The sequence below is a fragment of the Equus przewalskii genome, chromosome 15, assembly GCF_037783145.1.
Source record: "Equus przewalskii isolate Varuska chromosome 15, EquPr2, whole genome shotgun sequence".
Classification (NCBI taxonomy): domain Eukaryota; kingdom Metazoa; phylum Chordata; class Mammalia; order Perissodactyla; family Equidae; genus Equus; species Equus przewalskii.
Window position 1 is genome coordinate 8,041,215 of NC_091845.1, and position 14,092 is coordinate 8,055,306.

Consider the following 14,092-nt stretch of genomic DNA (forward strand, 5'->3'; position numbering starts at 1 on the left):
ACTTCCTGAGCACCTACTATGTGTCGGGCACATGCTAGGCACTTTACGTGCATTAATCACACTGGATCCTTACAAAACCGTGTGAGATAAATAGGCATCCCCATTGGGCAGAGGAGGAAACCGAGGCTCTGTGAGGATCAAGGACTTGCCCCAGGCACAAAGCAAGTAAGTGGCAGAGCTGGGATGTGAGCGAGGGCCTGTCTGACCCAGAGCCCTTTTGTCCGAGGGTTTGGGCCACGTCTCACTTCCCGGGGCCTCCACCTGAGGAGAGCCCCTGAGCGGCTCCCCCACCCGGTGTTGCAGGCCTGGTGATGTCGGCCATCACCGTCATCATCCTGGTGCTCTACTTCACGGTGGACACCTTCGTGGTCAACAAGAAGCCGTGGCTGCCCGAGTGCACGCCCGTCTACGTGCAGTACTTCGTCAAGTTCTTCATCATCGGCGTGACGGTGCTGGTGGTCGCCGTGCCCGAGGGGCTCCCTCTGGCCGTCACCATCTCGCTGGCCTACTCCGTGAAGGTGAGAGGGACCGAGCGGCACCCGCCGGCTGATGCTGCTGAGATCGGCTGCCACCAGCCGGGGGTCTGTGGGTGGCGGGTGGGGCCAGGGCTGGGGTGGGGAGAAGAGCTAAGGAGGGAGTGGACACACTGGAAGCTCAGAGAGAGGATGTGTGCTGGAACCCAAAACTCACATGTCCTCGGGGAGTCCGGGGACCTGTGGCAAACCAGAGAGCCACAGCCTGGCTAAGGGGACAGCCCCTCTTCAGCCCAGCCAAGTGTCACCTTGAGGAGATGCAGGCCTTAGTGTTGCCAGATCCTCACATTTTTTCAAGGGAAGCCAGAAACCTGGACTTAATATGAACTTTCTGATGTTTAAACGTTGACAGTTGACTCAATTTTAAAAAAAAAATTAAAAGCAGACGTCACCATGCAGGCCCAAACCCATCCCCATCCCTCGGAATGTAGACAGGGGTCTGGCCGTTGTGGTCAGAGGCCCCATGGTAGCCGGAGAACTTACACAACTAATCTCAGAGGTTGCTCCCTAAAGTTTGGAAGAGATAAACCCAAAACAAAAAGGATGTCGATTTTATGGACACCCCCTCATCTCAGGAGATGGGCTGAAAATATGAGGTCTTAAGGGCAGTTTGGCGCAGGACAGGTGGGCCATGAATGCTGTGGGAGCTGTGGGGCGTTCCTACGTGCTGCCTTGATGGCACGTGCCCACCTGCCCTGCTCCCAGGCCCCTGGCCATCCGTGAAGCCCAAATGCTGGGCTGGGTGGGCCAGTGTCTCTGTGGGCACTGTACATCTGACCCTCTTGGGGGCCTTCCAGCCTGGCTCACCCCAGGTCCTCACACCCTGAGCTTCTCTTCCCTGTTGGCCCCATGGTCCCCTCCTTGGAGGGCAGGACCCTGCAGTCCTGTTTCCCAGGGCCCCGAGGCCAGGATGTCTCTGCGAGGGCAGAGGCCTGGGCATGTTTACAAACAAGACCTTGGCTCCCAGACATCGGCAGAGCCGCCCAAGGGCACAGTGAGCGTCAGTTTCCAAGCTGGCATTTGGGCTGTGCTCGCCGATGTAATTTCATACAGAAAAGAGATCTCCAGGCAGGTGCCAGGAAGTGGCAGCTCTGTGTAAAGGATACGGCCCTTATCGTCTCCCTGTTTTAGGGTTCTCGAAGAAACTCCATCCCACAAACCAAAGCCCAAACAGGTCACAATATGATGCTGCTCGGGGGCCCAGGGCCTGGAGATGGAGATTTGAGTCGGCCATGAGTCGGGACTCCCAAAGCCACCCACCTGAGCTCAAGGGCTCCTTGAAAGTCGCACTGAGCTGGTTTTGGGGGAATCACGGACAGATGTGTTTAGGCCTCCGCACCGTCTGCAGTTCACATCTCTGGCACCCGGCGCTTCGGGCATCTTGAGTAGTGTTACTTGTACGGTCGCTTGATAAACTTAGCACAGCACCCATGCCAGGTGAGGCACACTCCACCTTCTGAGCCTGGACCCACGCCCTGGGGGCCGCCGTCCACGGAACAGAGGTGACCGCGTGGATCAGCACAGTCCAGTAGGGGCACGATGTGAGCTGCACGTGTGACTTTAAATTTCCTAGAAGCCACATTAAAAAGAAAAAGTAAGAAGAAACAGGTGAAATTCATTTTAATAATATAATTTATCTAACCCAATATGTCCAAATTATTATCCATCCAACAAGCAATATGAAAATTACTAGCAGGATATTTTGCCATTTGTCTTTTCATAGTAAGTCTTAAAAAGCCGACGTGTTTTTTCCACTTACAGCACATTTCCTGTCAGACCAGCCCCGTTTCCACTTCCTACCATCCTAGGCAGCACAGGCCTATACGTTCTTAAGCCCAACAGACAAATCTTCCGCAGAGGTGCAGGTGGGCGGAGTCCCAGTGGGATGATCCAGGCTATGAGGTGGAACAGAGCTGGGTTCAAGTCCCAGCTTTAACTCTCACTAGGTGTGTGAGCCTGGTCAGGTCGCTTTCCCTCGGCTTCTTCAACTGCCAAAGGATTACGAGCATCCTCGAAGGTTCCACAGGATTCTTATAACATCAGATGAGAAAATAAGTGCGGAAGAACTTTGCAAACTATGAAGCGTGTTGCAAATTCAAATTGCTCTTGATCGTCTGCGCAACATACATTTATTGTTACTATCATCACAGGTTATAAGAGAGCTACCATCTCATATAATCCTACCAATACTCATTTTTTAGTAACATGAACTGCTATTAAAATTATTCCAAGGGCACTCCTTTTTTACTCTTGTAAAGAGTTATAATGAGGAGCAAGACTACAGGAAATCAGGTTCCTAGGAACAGACTAGAGCTACGTCTGATTCAGCCTCGAGCAGCTTTTCATGTCCCTCCTTGCCTGACAGGGTCACTGTGTCCAGAGGGCCTGCATTGCATGCTGGTTCCTTGAGAATTACTTTACATGCATTTCTTGCTTGAGAACCTGGAAGAAGCTAGAAGTATGGAGCTGGAAAGAGACAAAGGGAGGCGAATACAAGAAAATTAATGATAATATGGATAGCAGGATTCCATTTTTGTTATAAATTTAAAAACAAAAGATGTTGCTATATGAGATGCATCAGTTCCGGGTGGCAGCATTATGGCTGATTTGTTTTCTTTTTTGTGTATCTATATTTAAAAGAAACTTGTGATTTTTATTATGCAACTCATAATATGTATTCATTGTAGAAAAAATAGAATCTATAGATTTTAAAAGCAAGGCAATAAAAATTTCCTATAATTATATCACCCAGAAATAATGACACTAATATTTTGATATTTTTCCAGCTATTGTCTTATGTCTATAAACACATAAATTTATTTACTTTTGATGAAACCAAAGTAACAATGAAAACCAAGTACCAGTGAAAGATGGTACATTTGAGAAAACCCATAATCAAATAAGGAATGCTTATTTCTATTAGGATGTAAGAGAAAAATATTTGAAGTAATTAGAGAGGACCTAACCTTAATTTACCATTCTTTTCCGTAAAGAATACAAATTGCTTCTGTAATCCAAATTAAGCCAATTAAATCTTTTAAATAGCTCCACTAATAAATTGCACACACAAGAAGAGCCCAGAAGTCAGAGGCTGCAGCAACCAGGATGCTTTGCCTGTGAGGGCAGCAGAGGGGCGGGCTATGACAGCCCCACCTCATTTACTGTGAGTTTGCCCCGGGCCCCGGCCCCCAGCTCCCTCTTCTCACTGTCACCCTCTCACTGCCCCTTTCCCCAGAAAATGATGAAGGACAACAACCTGGTACGCCATCTGGACGCCTGTGAGACCATGGGCAATGCCACCGCCATCTGCTCGGACAAAACGGGCACGCTGACCACCAACCGCATGACAGTGGTGCAGGCCTACGTCGGCGACGTCCACTACAAGGAGATCCCCGACCCCAGCTCCATCAACGCCAAGACCATGGAGCTGCTGGTCAACGCCATCGCCATCAACAGCGCCTACACCACCAAGATTCTGGTAAGTGGTGCAGCCCCCACCAGAGGGAGCAAGATCCACGTGGTGATGCAGACGCCCTCGCCGGGCTGAGCAATGGGATTTGTTTTAAAGTCCTGATGATGTATTTGGGGGTGGCTACATAGTAAGCAACTTGTTTCTCTTTGACTTAGCTATGATGTTTGTATAACAAAAAAGAAGATTGTTGTTAGTTGTGTTTCTTTAGTTGCTCTCATTGCCCTCCCCCTCCCTAAGTACTTAGCTTTGGCTACCTGACTAGTCCAGAACTTAGTGGCTTAAAACCAAACTGCATTTGGCTCATCATTCTGTGAGAGCAGTTGAGGCTGTGCTCAGCTGGGTGGGTCTTCTGGTCTCGGCGAGGCTCCCTCATGCCTCTGCAGCGGCTCAAGTGGACAGCTCTGCTGATCTTGGCAGGACCGCAGGCTGATCTCGGATGGCCTCCGCTGGGCTGATCCTCCTCGGCTCTGTGTGGTTCCCCCTCCTCCAGCAGTCTTGTTCACATTGTCACTGCCGTGTCCTGTGGGCAACACAGAGGCCCGCCCAGACTCAGGAGTGGGGAAATAGACACCAGCTCTTTTTTTTTTTTTTATTGAGTTATTGATAGGTTACAATCTTGTGAAATTTCAGTTGTACGTTAATGTTTGTCAGTCATGTTGTAGGTGCACCACTTCACCCTTTGTGCCCACCCCCCACCCCACCTTTCCCCTGGTATCCACTAAACTGTTCTTAGTCCATAATTTTAAATTCCTCATATGAGTGGTAGACTCCAGCTCTTGATGGAAAGAAGCACAGAGTCACATTGCACAGGGCGTGGATTCAGAGAGGGGACTGATGGTGGCCATTTTCACAAGCAATCTACCACCAACGACGTTGTTGTTGTTAGGAACAGTAGTGGTATTCCTGGTTTTGCTAAGAAAAGCTGTCCTATTCCTGTCTCAGCTGAGCTGCCTGGACTCCTCATGCTGTCGTCCCTGTTTGGTTTAGAAGCACAGGCTGCCTTTTTGTAATTAACCATCATTTAGATGAAGAGAAACACAGACTTGGCCATCCAGAGGTCGGCTGGCACCCACACATAGGGCATTTCTGCAGTGGCAGCATCTGGGTGAGCGGCTGAGCATTTTGCTTACCCTCCAAATGTGCCCCTGCCCTGACCTCTCCCTTCTGCCCCTGAGCCAGCGTGAACCCGCAGGCTGAGGTGGGAGCCGCCAGCAACTTTATCTAAACGGGGAGAAGACTGTGAGTCAGCAGCGTGGGGGCCGATGGCTGGCCGGGGAGGGGGAGGAGGTGCCTTCTGCCTCCAGACGCTGGGGCTGCAAGGACCCCAAGGACATGCAAGGACCTCCGCTGCTGCAGAGCAGCCACCCGCCCTCATCCCTGAGTCGCAGGCCGAGGGAGGCAGCACTAACAAAGGGAGAAAGTAGGTCGGGAGAATGCGTGCAGATGGGTGACAGAGAGCCCTGGGGGCGATACCAGAAACGGTGACGTTCTTGTCGTCTCCCCCCCCACCCCCACCCCCACCTCAGCCTGATTTGGGAATCAAGGGAGATCAGCAATGCTTTCTTCTGTTCCCCAGGCCTTCCTAAAATAACCGAGATGCTGTTAACGATCGCATCCTGCAGATGTGGCAGAGAGGGGAGCGGGGCCAGTCCCAGAGCAGGCGTCGGGCAACGGGGGCGGCCGCGCGGGCAGGGCCGCCAGGTGGGCTAGGATTGAGATGTATGTTACACAATTACAGTCGAAGGAGCTCCGGGACCTGCCAGGAGGGCTGTGGGAGCATCTCCTCGGGGATAAGTCTCACTCAGGCCGTGTTTCACAGCAGCGGCGGCAGAGCTAAAAGCGCGTTTCCAGATATTGGCTGGCAGAGGCTGTGTCCAGGGGGCTTGAAGGACAGGGGTCACTCCGTCCACCTGGGAGAAGGTGTAGCTGCCGAGACTGGAGAGAGTTCAGGGAGCTGGGGTCCTCAGGTTGCAATCGGGCCAAGTCACTTACTTCTTGGGCACCAGTGTCCCTTTTTGTGCCTTGAACCGTGGCGTCATAGGACGTCTGTGCCTCTCTTTCTAGGTCTTTCCTGAAAGAATGCTGGCCACATGGTTCTCCTTGCTAGGGCCTGATGGCCATTGGTGTGTAAGGACAGCAGAGCCCCCTGGTATGACCGGGTGATGGTTAAATCTCACACTCTGGAGCCAGATGGCCTGGGTTCGTAGCCCTCACTAGCTATGTGAATGTAAACACGTTACTTGACCTCTCCATGCCTCGGTTTCCCGGGGGAAATGATGGGATTATTTCGAGAATGAGAGGAGTCAGTAAGTGGCAAGTGCTTAGCACAGCGCCTGGCGCACCCTGTCTCCCACTCTCACAGAGCCAGCGGGCTGCATCAGGCAGCAGGAGGACACAGAAGAGCCACTGCCTCGTTGGGGGGGAAGGACAGCCCTGCCCGTGCTCTGGTTCTCCCAGGCTGGGCTAGTTTCCCAGACAGAGCTGATGGGTGGTGTGAGGAGGACATTGCCTGCCTTCCTGCCCTCTCCCCTCTTGCATGGTTTAGCATGTCCTGCAGTCTAGACTTCCCAGCCTGGTGTGGAGGGGGGCTGGACTTCCACCATGGATCGAGCAGCCCCTGACTCTTCTCAGGATCCTTCTGGGCCTGGAAGAGCAGTCCTCGAGAACCCCTTTGCCCCGTATGGCTGGCAGGCCCTGGCTGTGACCCTGACCGCCTGGATCCCGGGCCTGCCTTCCCAAGACCGCCCTGTGCTAAAGATGCTGCAGGATTGTTTCAATGACCGAGAAGCTGGTCTGGGCATCCTACTCAAAAGCTGGCTTCGGGGTGTCTGTAAGTTGGCTTTGCCACTAATTGTCTGTGTGACTTTGGGCACACCCTTTCCTTCTGTAACCTCGGCGCCTCTGCTGTCTATTTATTTATTGGTTAGCCTCTGCGTACTACAAATGAATCCCCCTTCAGTGGGGGTTTTATTGCTGAATAGCGACAACGCTAATCATACTGAGTGCTGAGTATGTGCCAGGCGTGGTGCTAAGCGTTTTCCTCTCACTAATTCATTTCATCCTCACAGTAATCATTTCCCCCCAGGAAACTGAGGCACAGAGAGGTTAAGTAACTTGTTTACATTCTGAGTCATCTCTGTTCCCCCGGCATAGGCTCTTGGGAAGTACTGTTTGGGTGGATGAGGTATGTGAATTGGTTGGTGAATAAATGTACAGGTGTATAATTAATGAGATGAGGACGAGGTAGGGAGAGGGATGGATGGATGGGTGGATGGGTGGGTGGATGGGGGATGGATGGATGGATGGCTGGGTAGATGGGTGGGGGATGGATGGGTGGATGGCTGGGTGGATGGATGGGTGGATGCATGGGTGGATGGATGGGAGGGGGATGGATGGGTGGATGGATGGGGGATGGATGGGTGGATGGATGGGGGATGGGTGGTTGGACAGATGGGGTATGGATGGGGGTGTGGATGGATGAATGAATGGATGAGTGGATGGATGGATATGTGGGTGGTGTATGGATGAGTATGAATTGATAAGAGGCTCAGGACAGGACTATCTGTATGTTCTGCTTTCCTGTTCTTGTGGCCCCAGTCCCAGCCCCATGGCCAATACCAGCTCTCTCTCGCAGTACCTCCAGCATACTGAGCTCATCTATTCTACAACTGCCCTCAGCTCTCTAGTCTGCATTCCTCCAGAGACCTCCCAATTAGCTAGTGCCTTTTATTCTAAAAAAAACTAGATGAGTATTTATAAGGGTGGGTTGTAGGTTGTGTGGGTGTCATGTACACGGATTCACAGACCTTAGGGACCACCTGATCCGGCCCCTCACTTTACTCTGAGGCCCAGAAATGGGAAGAGACTTGTGCTAAGTCACCTGTGGGTTAGTGGAATTAGAATCCAGGTGTCCTGACACCCATCCAGGAAGTGGTGGTTAAGAGCTTTGGCTCTGAAGTCCCACAGATCAGAGTTCAGACCTCAGGTCCACCACTGAGCAAGTCACTTAACCTCTTCCAGCCTCTGTTTTCCAATCAGTAAAGTGAGCATACAATTAATCATAATCAGTAACATCTCTTAGCCAGGCTCACTACTGAGTGCTTATCCCGTGTTGCCATGGACGATGACCCCATGAAGTAGGTGACATCACATCTCCAATTGCTATATAAGGACACTGAGGCTTGGAGGAGTTAAAGAGTGTGCCCAGAGTCCCAGAGCAGATGAGAGGCTGGGCCCAGATTAGAGCCCAGGTGTGTCAGTCCAGAGCCAGAGCAGCTCCCCACAGCTCCACGCCCGGCTCATCTGGCTGCATCTGCACGTCAAGGCACTTCCAGGGCTGCTGTGAAGATCAGAAGAGAAAATGTCTGTGGGGCCCCAGCACAATGCTCACCATGTAGCAAGTACTCAGTCCACATCAGTTATTACTCTTATTACCTCTATTATTACTTCTGAGCCTTCTCTTCCGTAGTTTGCTTTGCCAGCCACTGTCTTGCTAGACCCTCCACATCCCTTCCAGGTAATCAAGGCAAATATGACCATTCTCACCTTGCAGCTAAGAAAACTGCACTGCAGAAATGTCAAGTAACCCACCCAATGTTGCTCCTAACCACCAAGTGGCAGAGTTGGGCCCAGAGAATTCTGGAGGAGTTTACCAAGCAGGCAGGGGACAAGGGCATTCCCAGCAGGGGCACAGCCCTGCAAAGACCAGAGACCCAAAGATGCACGACTCGTTCAGGAAATGTGGCCTTTGGTGGCCTGGCCGTTTCTGCAGGGCTGGAATGCTGAGAAGTGAGGCCGGGAGGGCTGTGGGGAGCCGGGTGGTAGCAGATGGGCCCTTAATAGGCTCTCTCCTCACAGCGCTCAGAAGAACCGCCCCCATGCAGGGGTGGAGGATGGTGTGAGGACCAAGGCTGCCAGTAGGGAGGCCAGGAAAAGCGGCCCATGAGTGCCTTCTCAGGGGCCCACCTCAATGCCACGCCCCATCCCTTCTGAGGCGGGCAGGAGCATCTTTCTTTCTGATCATTAGGAAGTAAACTTGCCCTCAGAGGGAAGCTATGTGAATTGTCTTTTAGTCAGAAATTGCTTCCCTGCCTCAGAAATCCTGGCACACCCTCAGATTTCCTTTGTCACCTCCGACTCTTTGAACGTCAAGCCTTCCACCAGCTTCTTCTCGTCGCGCTGCTGCTTCTCGGAGCCCCAGCTGAGCCTCCAGAGGGAGCCAGCCGCTCCCTCGGACTTGGGAGGTGCTGTGCCCTCGTGGGGAACGTCCTCCTTTCTGCCGCGCTCATTCTGCGCACTGAACCCACCTGCATGGACTTTACCTTCATACTTCACGAGACCTGTTCTAAAGCCAGTTCGCACTCCAGCTAACCTCTGAATTATTAAATGGACAGTGGGCTCTTGTGGGGCTGAACTGTGGGAAGCTTATGCCGTATTTCTGGAAACACAAACTATAGAGAGAAAGGCAAATCTTCCGGGAGCCCCCTCAGGGGAGCGGTTCTGCGGGAAGAAGCAAGAAAGGTTTTCTTAACAGGATGGTTTCCCTGAATAAGTAAACCAAACTTGACCTAGTTAGAAACCACGGGTCTTCAATATACTCCATCCTAAGCTGAGGTGACCACAATGGCGCCTTACCCCCGAGAGCCCCAGTAACCCCCGAAAGGCAGGAAGGACCTGCCTGATGGTGTTTCCCATAAATCTTAGAACTAGAGCACCTAGGGGAATGGGGGGGTGACTCTAGTTGAGCTCAGGTCTCCTGGCCCCCATCCCAGGGCTCGACTGGATATTCGAGTGGGCCTCACGGTCCCCTGAGTCAAGCTGTGCTCTGCGCCTGGGCGCTGGCCAAGCCAGGGGCGCCAGAAGAAGGCTCTGGAAGTGCCTTTGCAGGGCATTAAACGGGGAAGGTAGTGGGCTGTGGTTCTGGTGTGTGAAATGGCAGGGGCCTTTGTGTTGAGGTCAACAACTGATTTGATTTCGGTTTTTTTGCAAACGCCACCTCTGGGAGAAGAGTTTAAAGCAAATAATCCCAGATGAGGAATTCTGATTTTTAACAGAGCTGTTCATCGCTGCATCCCACCCCCTCACCTGCACACACACTCCACACACACACACAAATGCACACACACACACACAAACACACAGTGCTTTGGGGAGCTTGGGAAGGACCCCTAGGAGTCTGCTTCCCAGGGGATCTCAGCCTGCCCCGTCTGTCGGCCTGGACACCCACCCTGATCTTCTGCCTTCGTGGCCTCTGGGGGAGATCCCGTGGCTCACCCATGCTCCTCAGGAGGCCTGGCACCCAGGAAGCTCCTGGGGAGGCAGGCCCTTAGATGACAATTCTGGAAGCCAAAATTCTGACAAAATTCCGTCCCATCTGGCCTCCTGTTGGCAGCACCCCCCCACACACAAACACAAAATTCTTCATTTGACAGTTGCTCACCAGTTACCCCACAGTGGGAGGCAGAGATAAGCGAGACAGACACCCCCCCAACCCCCATCTTAGACTCTAGACCAATCACTGCCAAGTTACCTGGTTAACCGGGCAGTCTCTGAAGCTGGTGAGGAGAGGCCGGGCTGCCGGGAGAGCGCCAGCGGCGGGCTCAGAGCCCAGGACACCGGGGTGAGCTCCTCGCTCGGCCACTTACTGCAGTGTGACCTGGCCCCTCCAGGCCTCCGTGTGCACAACTGTCAGGTGGGTGGTGGCAGCCTGCCTCCCAGGGAGCTGGAAGGACACTGCTACATCATGCTCGGGAAGAGCGTAGCGAAGCGCTGAGCAGGTGGGCGTGCGAAGATGGGCGCCGCTGCTGAGGCTGGCAGTGCATCCGGGCCTCGGAGGGGGGCTCTGCCCCAGGGGCAGCCGGTGAGCAAGAAACTGTCTCCTCACGCCCTCTCAACCACATCATCACGTTGCAGTTGCTACAGTTTACTGTGCCATGGTTGTTGGGTTGTTTGGGGGTTTTTTTGAGGTTTTTAAAAAAATTGTGGTAAAATACACATAACATAATTTACCGTCTTAACCATTTTAAGTGTACAGTTTAGTGTCATTAATACATTCACACTGTGCAGCCATCACTGCCATCCCTCTCCAGACTTTTCATCTTTCCAAACTGAAACCCTGTCTCCATTAAACACTAACTTCCCATTCCCCCTCCCCCAGCACTTGGCAACCCCCACTCTCCTCCCTGTCTCTGTGTTTCTGACTATCTAGGGACCTCATATAAGTGGAATCATACAACGTGTGTCCTTTTGTGACTGGCTTATTTCACTCAACATAATGTCCTCAGAGGTCGTCCATGTTGTCGCGTGTGTCAGAGCTTCCTTCCTTTTTAAGGCTGTATAATATTCCACTGTTTGTATAGACCACATTTCATCATCCAGTCACCAATCACGGGACTCTTGGGTTGCTTCCACCTTTTGGCTATTGTGAATATTGCTGCTTTGAACATGAGTGTGCAAACATCTTTTCAAGCCTCGCTTTCAATTCTTTGGGGTACATACCCAGAAGTGGAATTGCTGGGTACGGTAATTCTATTTTTAACTTTTTGAGGAACCACTAAACGGTTGTCCCCGGTGGCTGCACCATTTTATGTTCCCACCAACAGTACACAGGATTCCAGTTTCTCCACGTCCTCATCAACACTTACTGTTTTCTGTTTTGTTTTTGTGACAGCCGTCCTACCCGGCGTGAGGTGGTGCATGCCAGCCATGTTTTTTTAGTCTCATTTTTGTAGGTGTTACTTACAACTTGCAGGTCTTCAGGTCATCATTCCTTGATCTTAGCTCCAGTCACTGCCTAGCATCCCAAAAAGGGAGCTGAATTGTCCCCTCAAAATGATGCCTGTGGCTGCCCCCAGCACTCCCAGAGGACTCAGGGCAGTGTGCCGGGCGACGCTCTGCCCCAGGCCTGACCCTCCGCAGGCCTGTGACTGGGAGCAAGTCACTTCCCTCCTGGCCCCGATGCCTGTCCTCAAAACCAACGCCTTAACTCCTTTGCAGAATCGGAGCCCTGGAAATGGAAGGGTCTTGGAAAGTCTGCAGTCACAGCAAAACCTCTGAGTTTGTCAAGATAAAAAAAGCCGAAGGCAAGAAAGGGTGGGTCCCTGCCTCTCAGTACTGCACGTGGGCGATCTCAGAGCTCAAGATCACAGAAACAAATCGAGTTACGGAGGAGGCAGCTCTGCCGTTTGCAACCATGGGTTGTTTGAAATCCTTTTAGAGGAAAATTAAAGTATTTCACAGAGGGTAATAAAATGCCGGCTGTTCGCAGGCATAGCCGCTCGCTCTCTTGGGCAAATAAGTAATTAGGCATTTTTATTTAAGTCCTCTGTGTCATCATTTTCTTTCATTAGTGGAGGGGGGAAAAACTGTTGTGGAAGATACATAAAACTCTGGAAATCACCAGAAGGTTAATTATAAAATTGTAAAAAAAAAAAAAGAGAGAAAAGTAAATTAATATATAAATTTTAAAAGCACAGTGTAACGGCACGCTGCAGAGACAAAGCGGAGCATTTAGAATTTCTTTTCCCAAACGTCAGAAATGGGAAGCTGTATGGAAGCTTCCGCTGCTTCCAAATCAAGTCCCAGCAGAGAGCGTGGGAGTCGGGGGCCTTCCGAGGCCCGTGCGGCTGGGGACACAGCTCGCGGGGCCTGGGAGCAAGGAGGGCCTTCTGAGCCTCGTTCCTCGCGCCCAGCTCCCGAGCCCGCGCTGAGGGGCCTGCAGCTCTGTCATGCCCCACCATCCTTCACCACCGTCTGCTTGAAGGGGAGGGTTGGTTTTTCTCTTAGCTGGAGATCATATGCTCCAGCCTCTCCATTCTGCAGATGGGGAAACTGAGGACCAGAGCTTGGGGGCTAAGGCTATGAATCCCTGGGTCTTAGGACCACCCTGTTATCAATGCCCACCAGCCCACAGGGCTCAGGTCTGCTCCCTGGGCCCAAGCCCTAACTCCGGAAGGGGGTGTAGGCCAGGGGCATGTGCATCTGCCGTCCTGTCCCCTTCACAGCCCAGCCCTGCCGGCATCCTCTGGACTCCATCTTCTGCCTGCCTGGGCTGCTCTCTGGAACAATACGAGGGAGGCTGAGGGTGAGGATCGGAGGGTTCCTGTGCAGGGCTGGTCTGAGAAGCCCCTGATGGTGGGGACACAGGCATGTTCATGGGTGTTTATTCCCCTTCAAAATCTCTCTGGGGTTTGGGTTTATCTCTGATGTCTTTACTGCTCCAAAAGCTGCCTTTTGAGGAGTCGCTGCGTGTTAATTTTACATAAGTGGTCTGAGTGGGTATAGGTGGCGGGGGCGGGAGTGGGGGGGGTGCACGTGGGAGGTGCGTTTACCTGCAAACGTGAACTCCCAGGCATCTGCTCATCCCACCCTTAGCATCCGCATGGAGGGATCTTGTTCTGACCTGTTAACCTGCACCTCCCCACCAGCCTGATCTGCACTGAGCCATCCGGCAAACAATTAGGAAGCACCTACTCTGTGCTGGATCTGTGCTGGCCCTGAGAACCTGGAGAGGAAAAGAATGCAACTCTTTACTCAGGGGGAGGCAGGTCTACGAAGCAGTTTTCAAAGACAAGGAGATATCTGAGCTGGTCCTGGAAGGGCGAGGAGGAGTGCACCTGGCAGGGAGGGGTGGGGCCAGAAGCATGAGACAGCGCTGTCCATGCGGGCACAGGAGTGGGTGGGAGGTGCTGGGCGGTGTGGTCGGTGATTTCGCTGAGGGTCTCTGGGCAGGGGCTTGTGGTGCTCACACAGCCCAGCACCTGGCAGAGAGCACCTGACAGGTGCTTATGAGTGTGTGCCGAACGAGTGAGTGGAGAGAAGGGGAGAGGGAGGGACCCGGAGCATGGATGAGTAAACTGTGGCTCATTCATAGAACGGGATCCACGGAGCAGTTAGAAAGGAACAGACTAGTGCCATTAACATGGACAACCCTCAAAAATTTAATGTTATGTGAGTAAAGCAAGTTACAGAAGAATGTGCACAGCCTCCCTGCGTGAAGTTTTCAACACGCAAAACAGAGCTACACCAACATACGTGAGGTTAAACGACGCGAAATTGACAGTGCTTGACGAGTCTGACACACAGAAAT

General features: G+C 52.3%; 1 protein-coding gene across 16 annotated transcripts in view; it reads left to right on the forward strand.

The window, feature by feature from the left end:
- Window positions 1-14,092, forward strand: part of ATP2B2 (ATPase plasma membrane Ca2+ transporting 2) — a 351,827-nt gene that overhangs the window by 304,946 nt on the left and 32,789 nt on the right. For all 16 annotated transcript variants that reach the window (XM_070576511.1, XM_070576502.1, XM_070576508.1 and 13 more), the window contains 2 exons: window positions 304-518; window positions 3,769-4,011. In XM_070576511.1, the coding sequence (XP_070432612.1) occupies window positions 304-518; window positions 3,769-4,011 (458 nt within the window). The remainder of the gene's footprint in view (window positions 1-303; window positions 519-3,768; window positions 4,012-14,092) is intronic.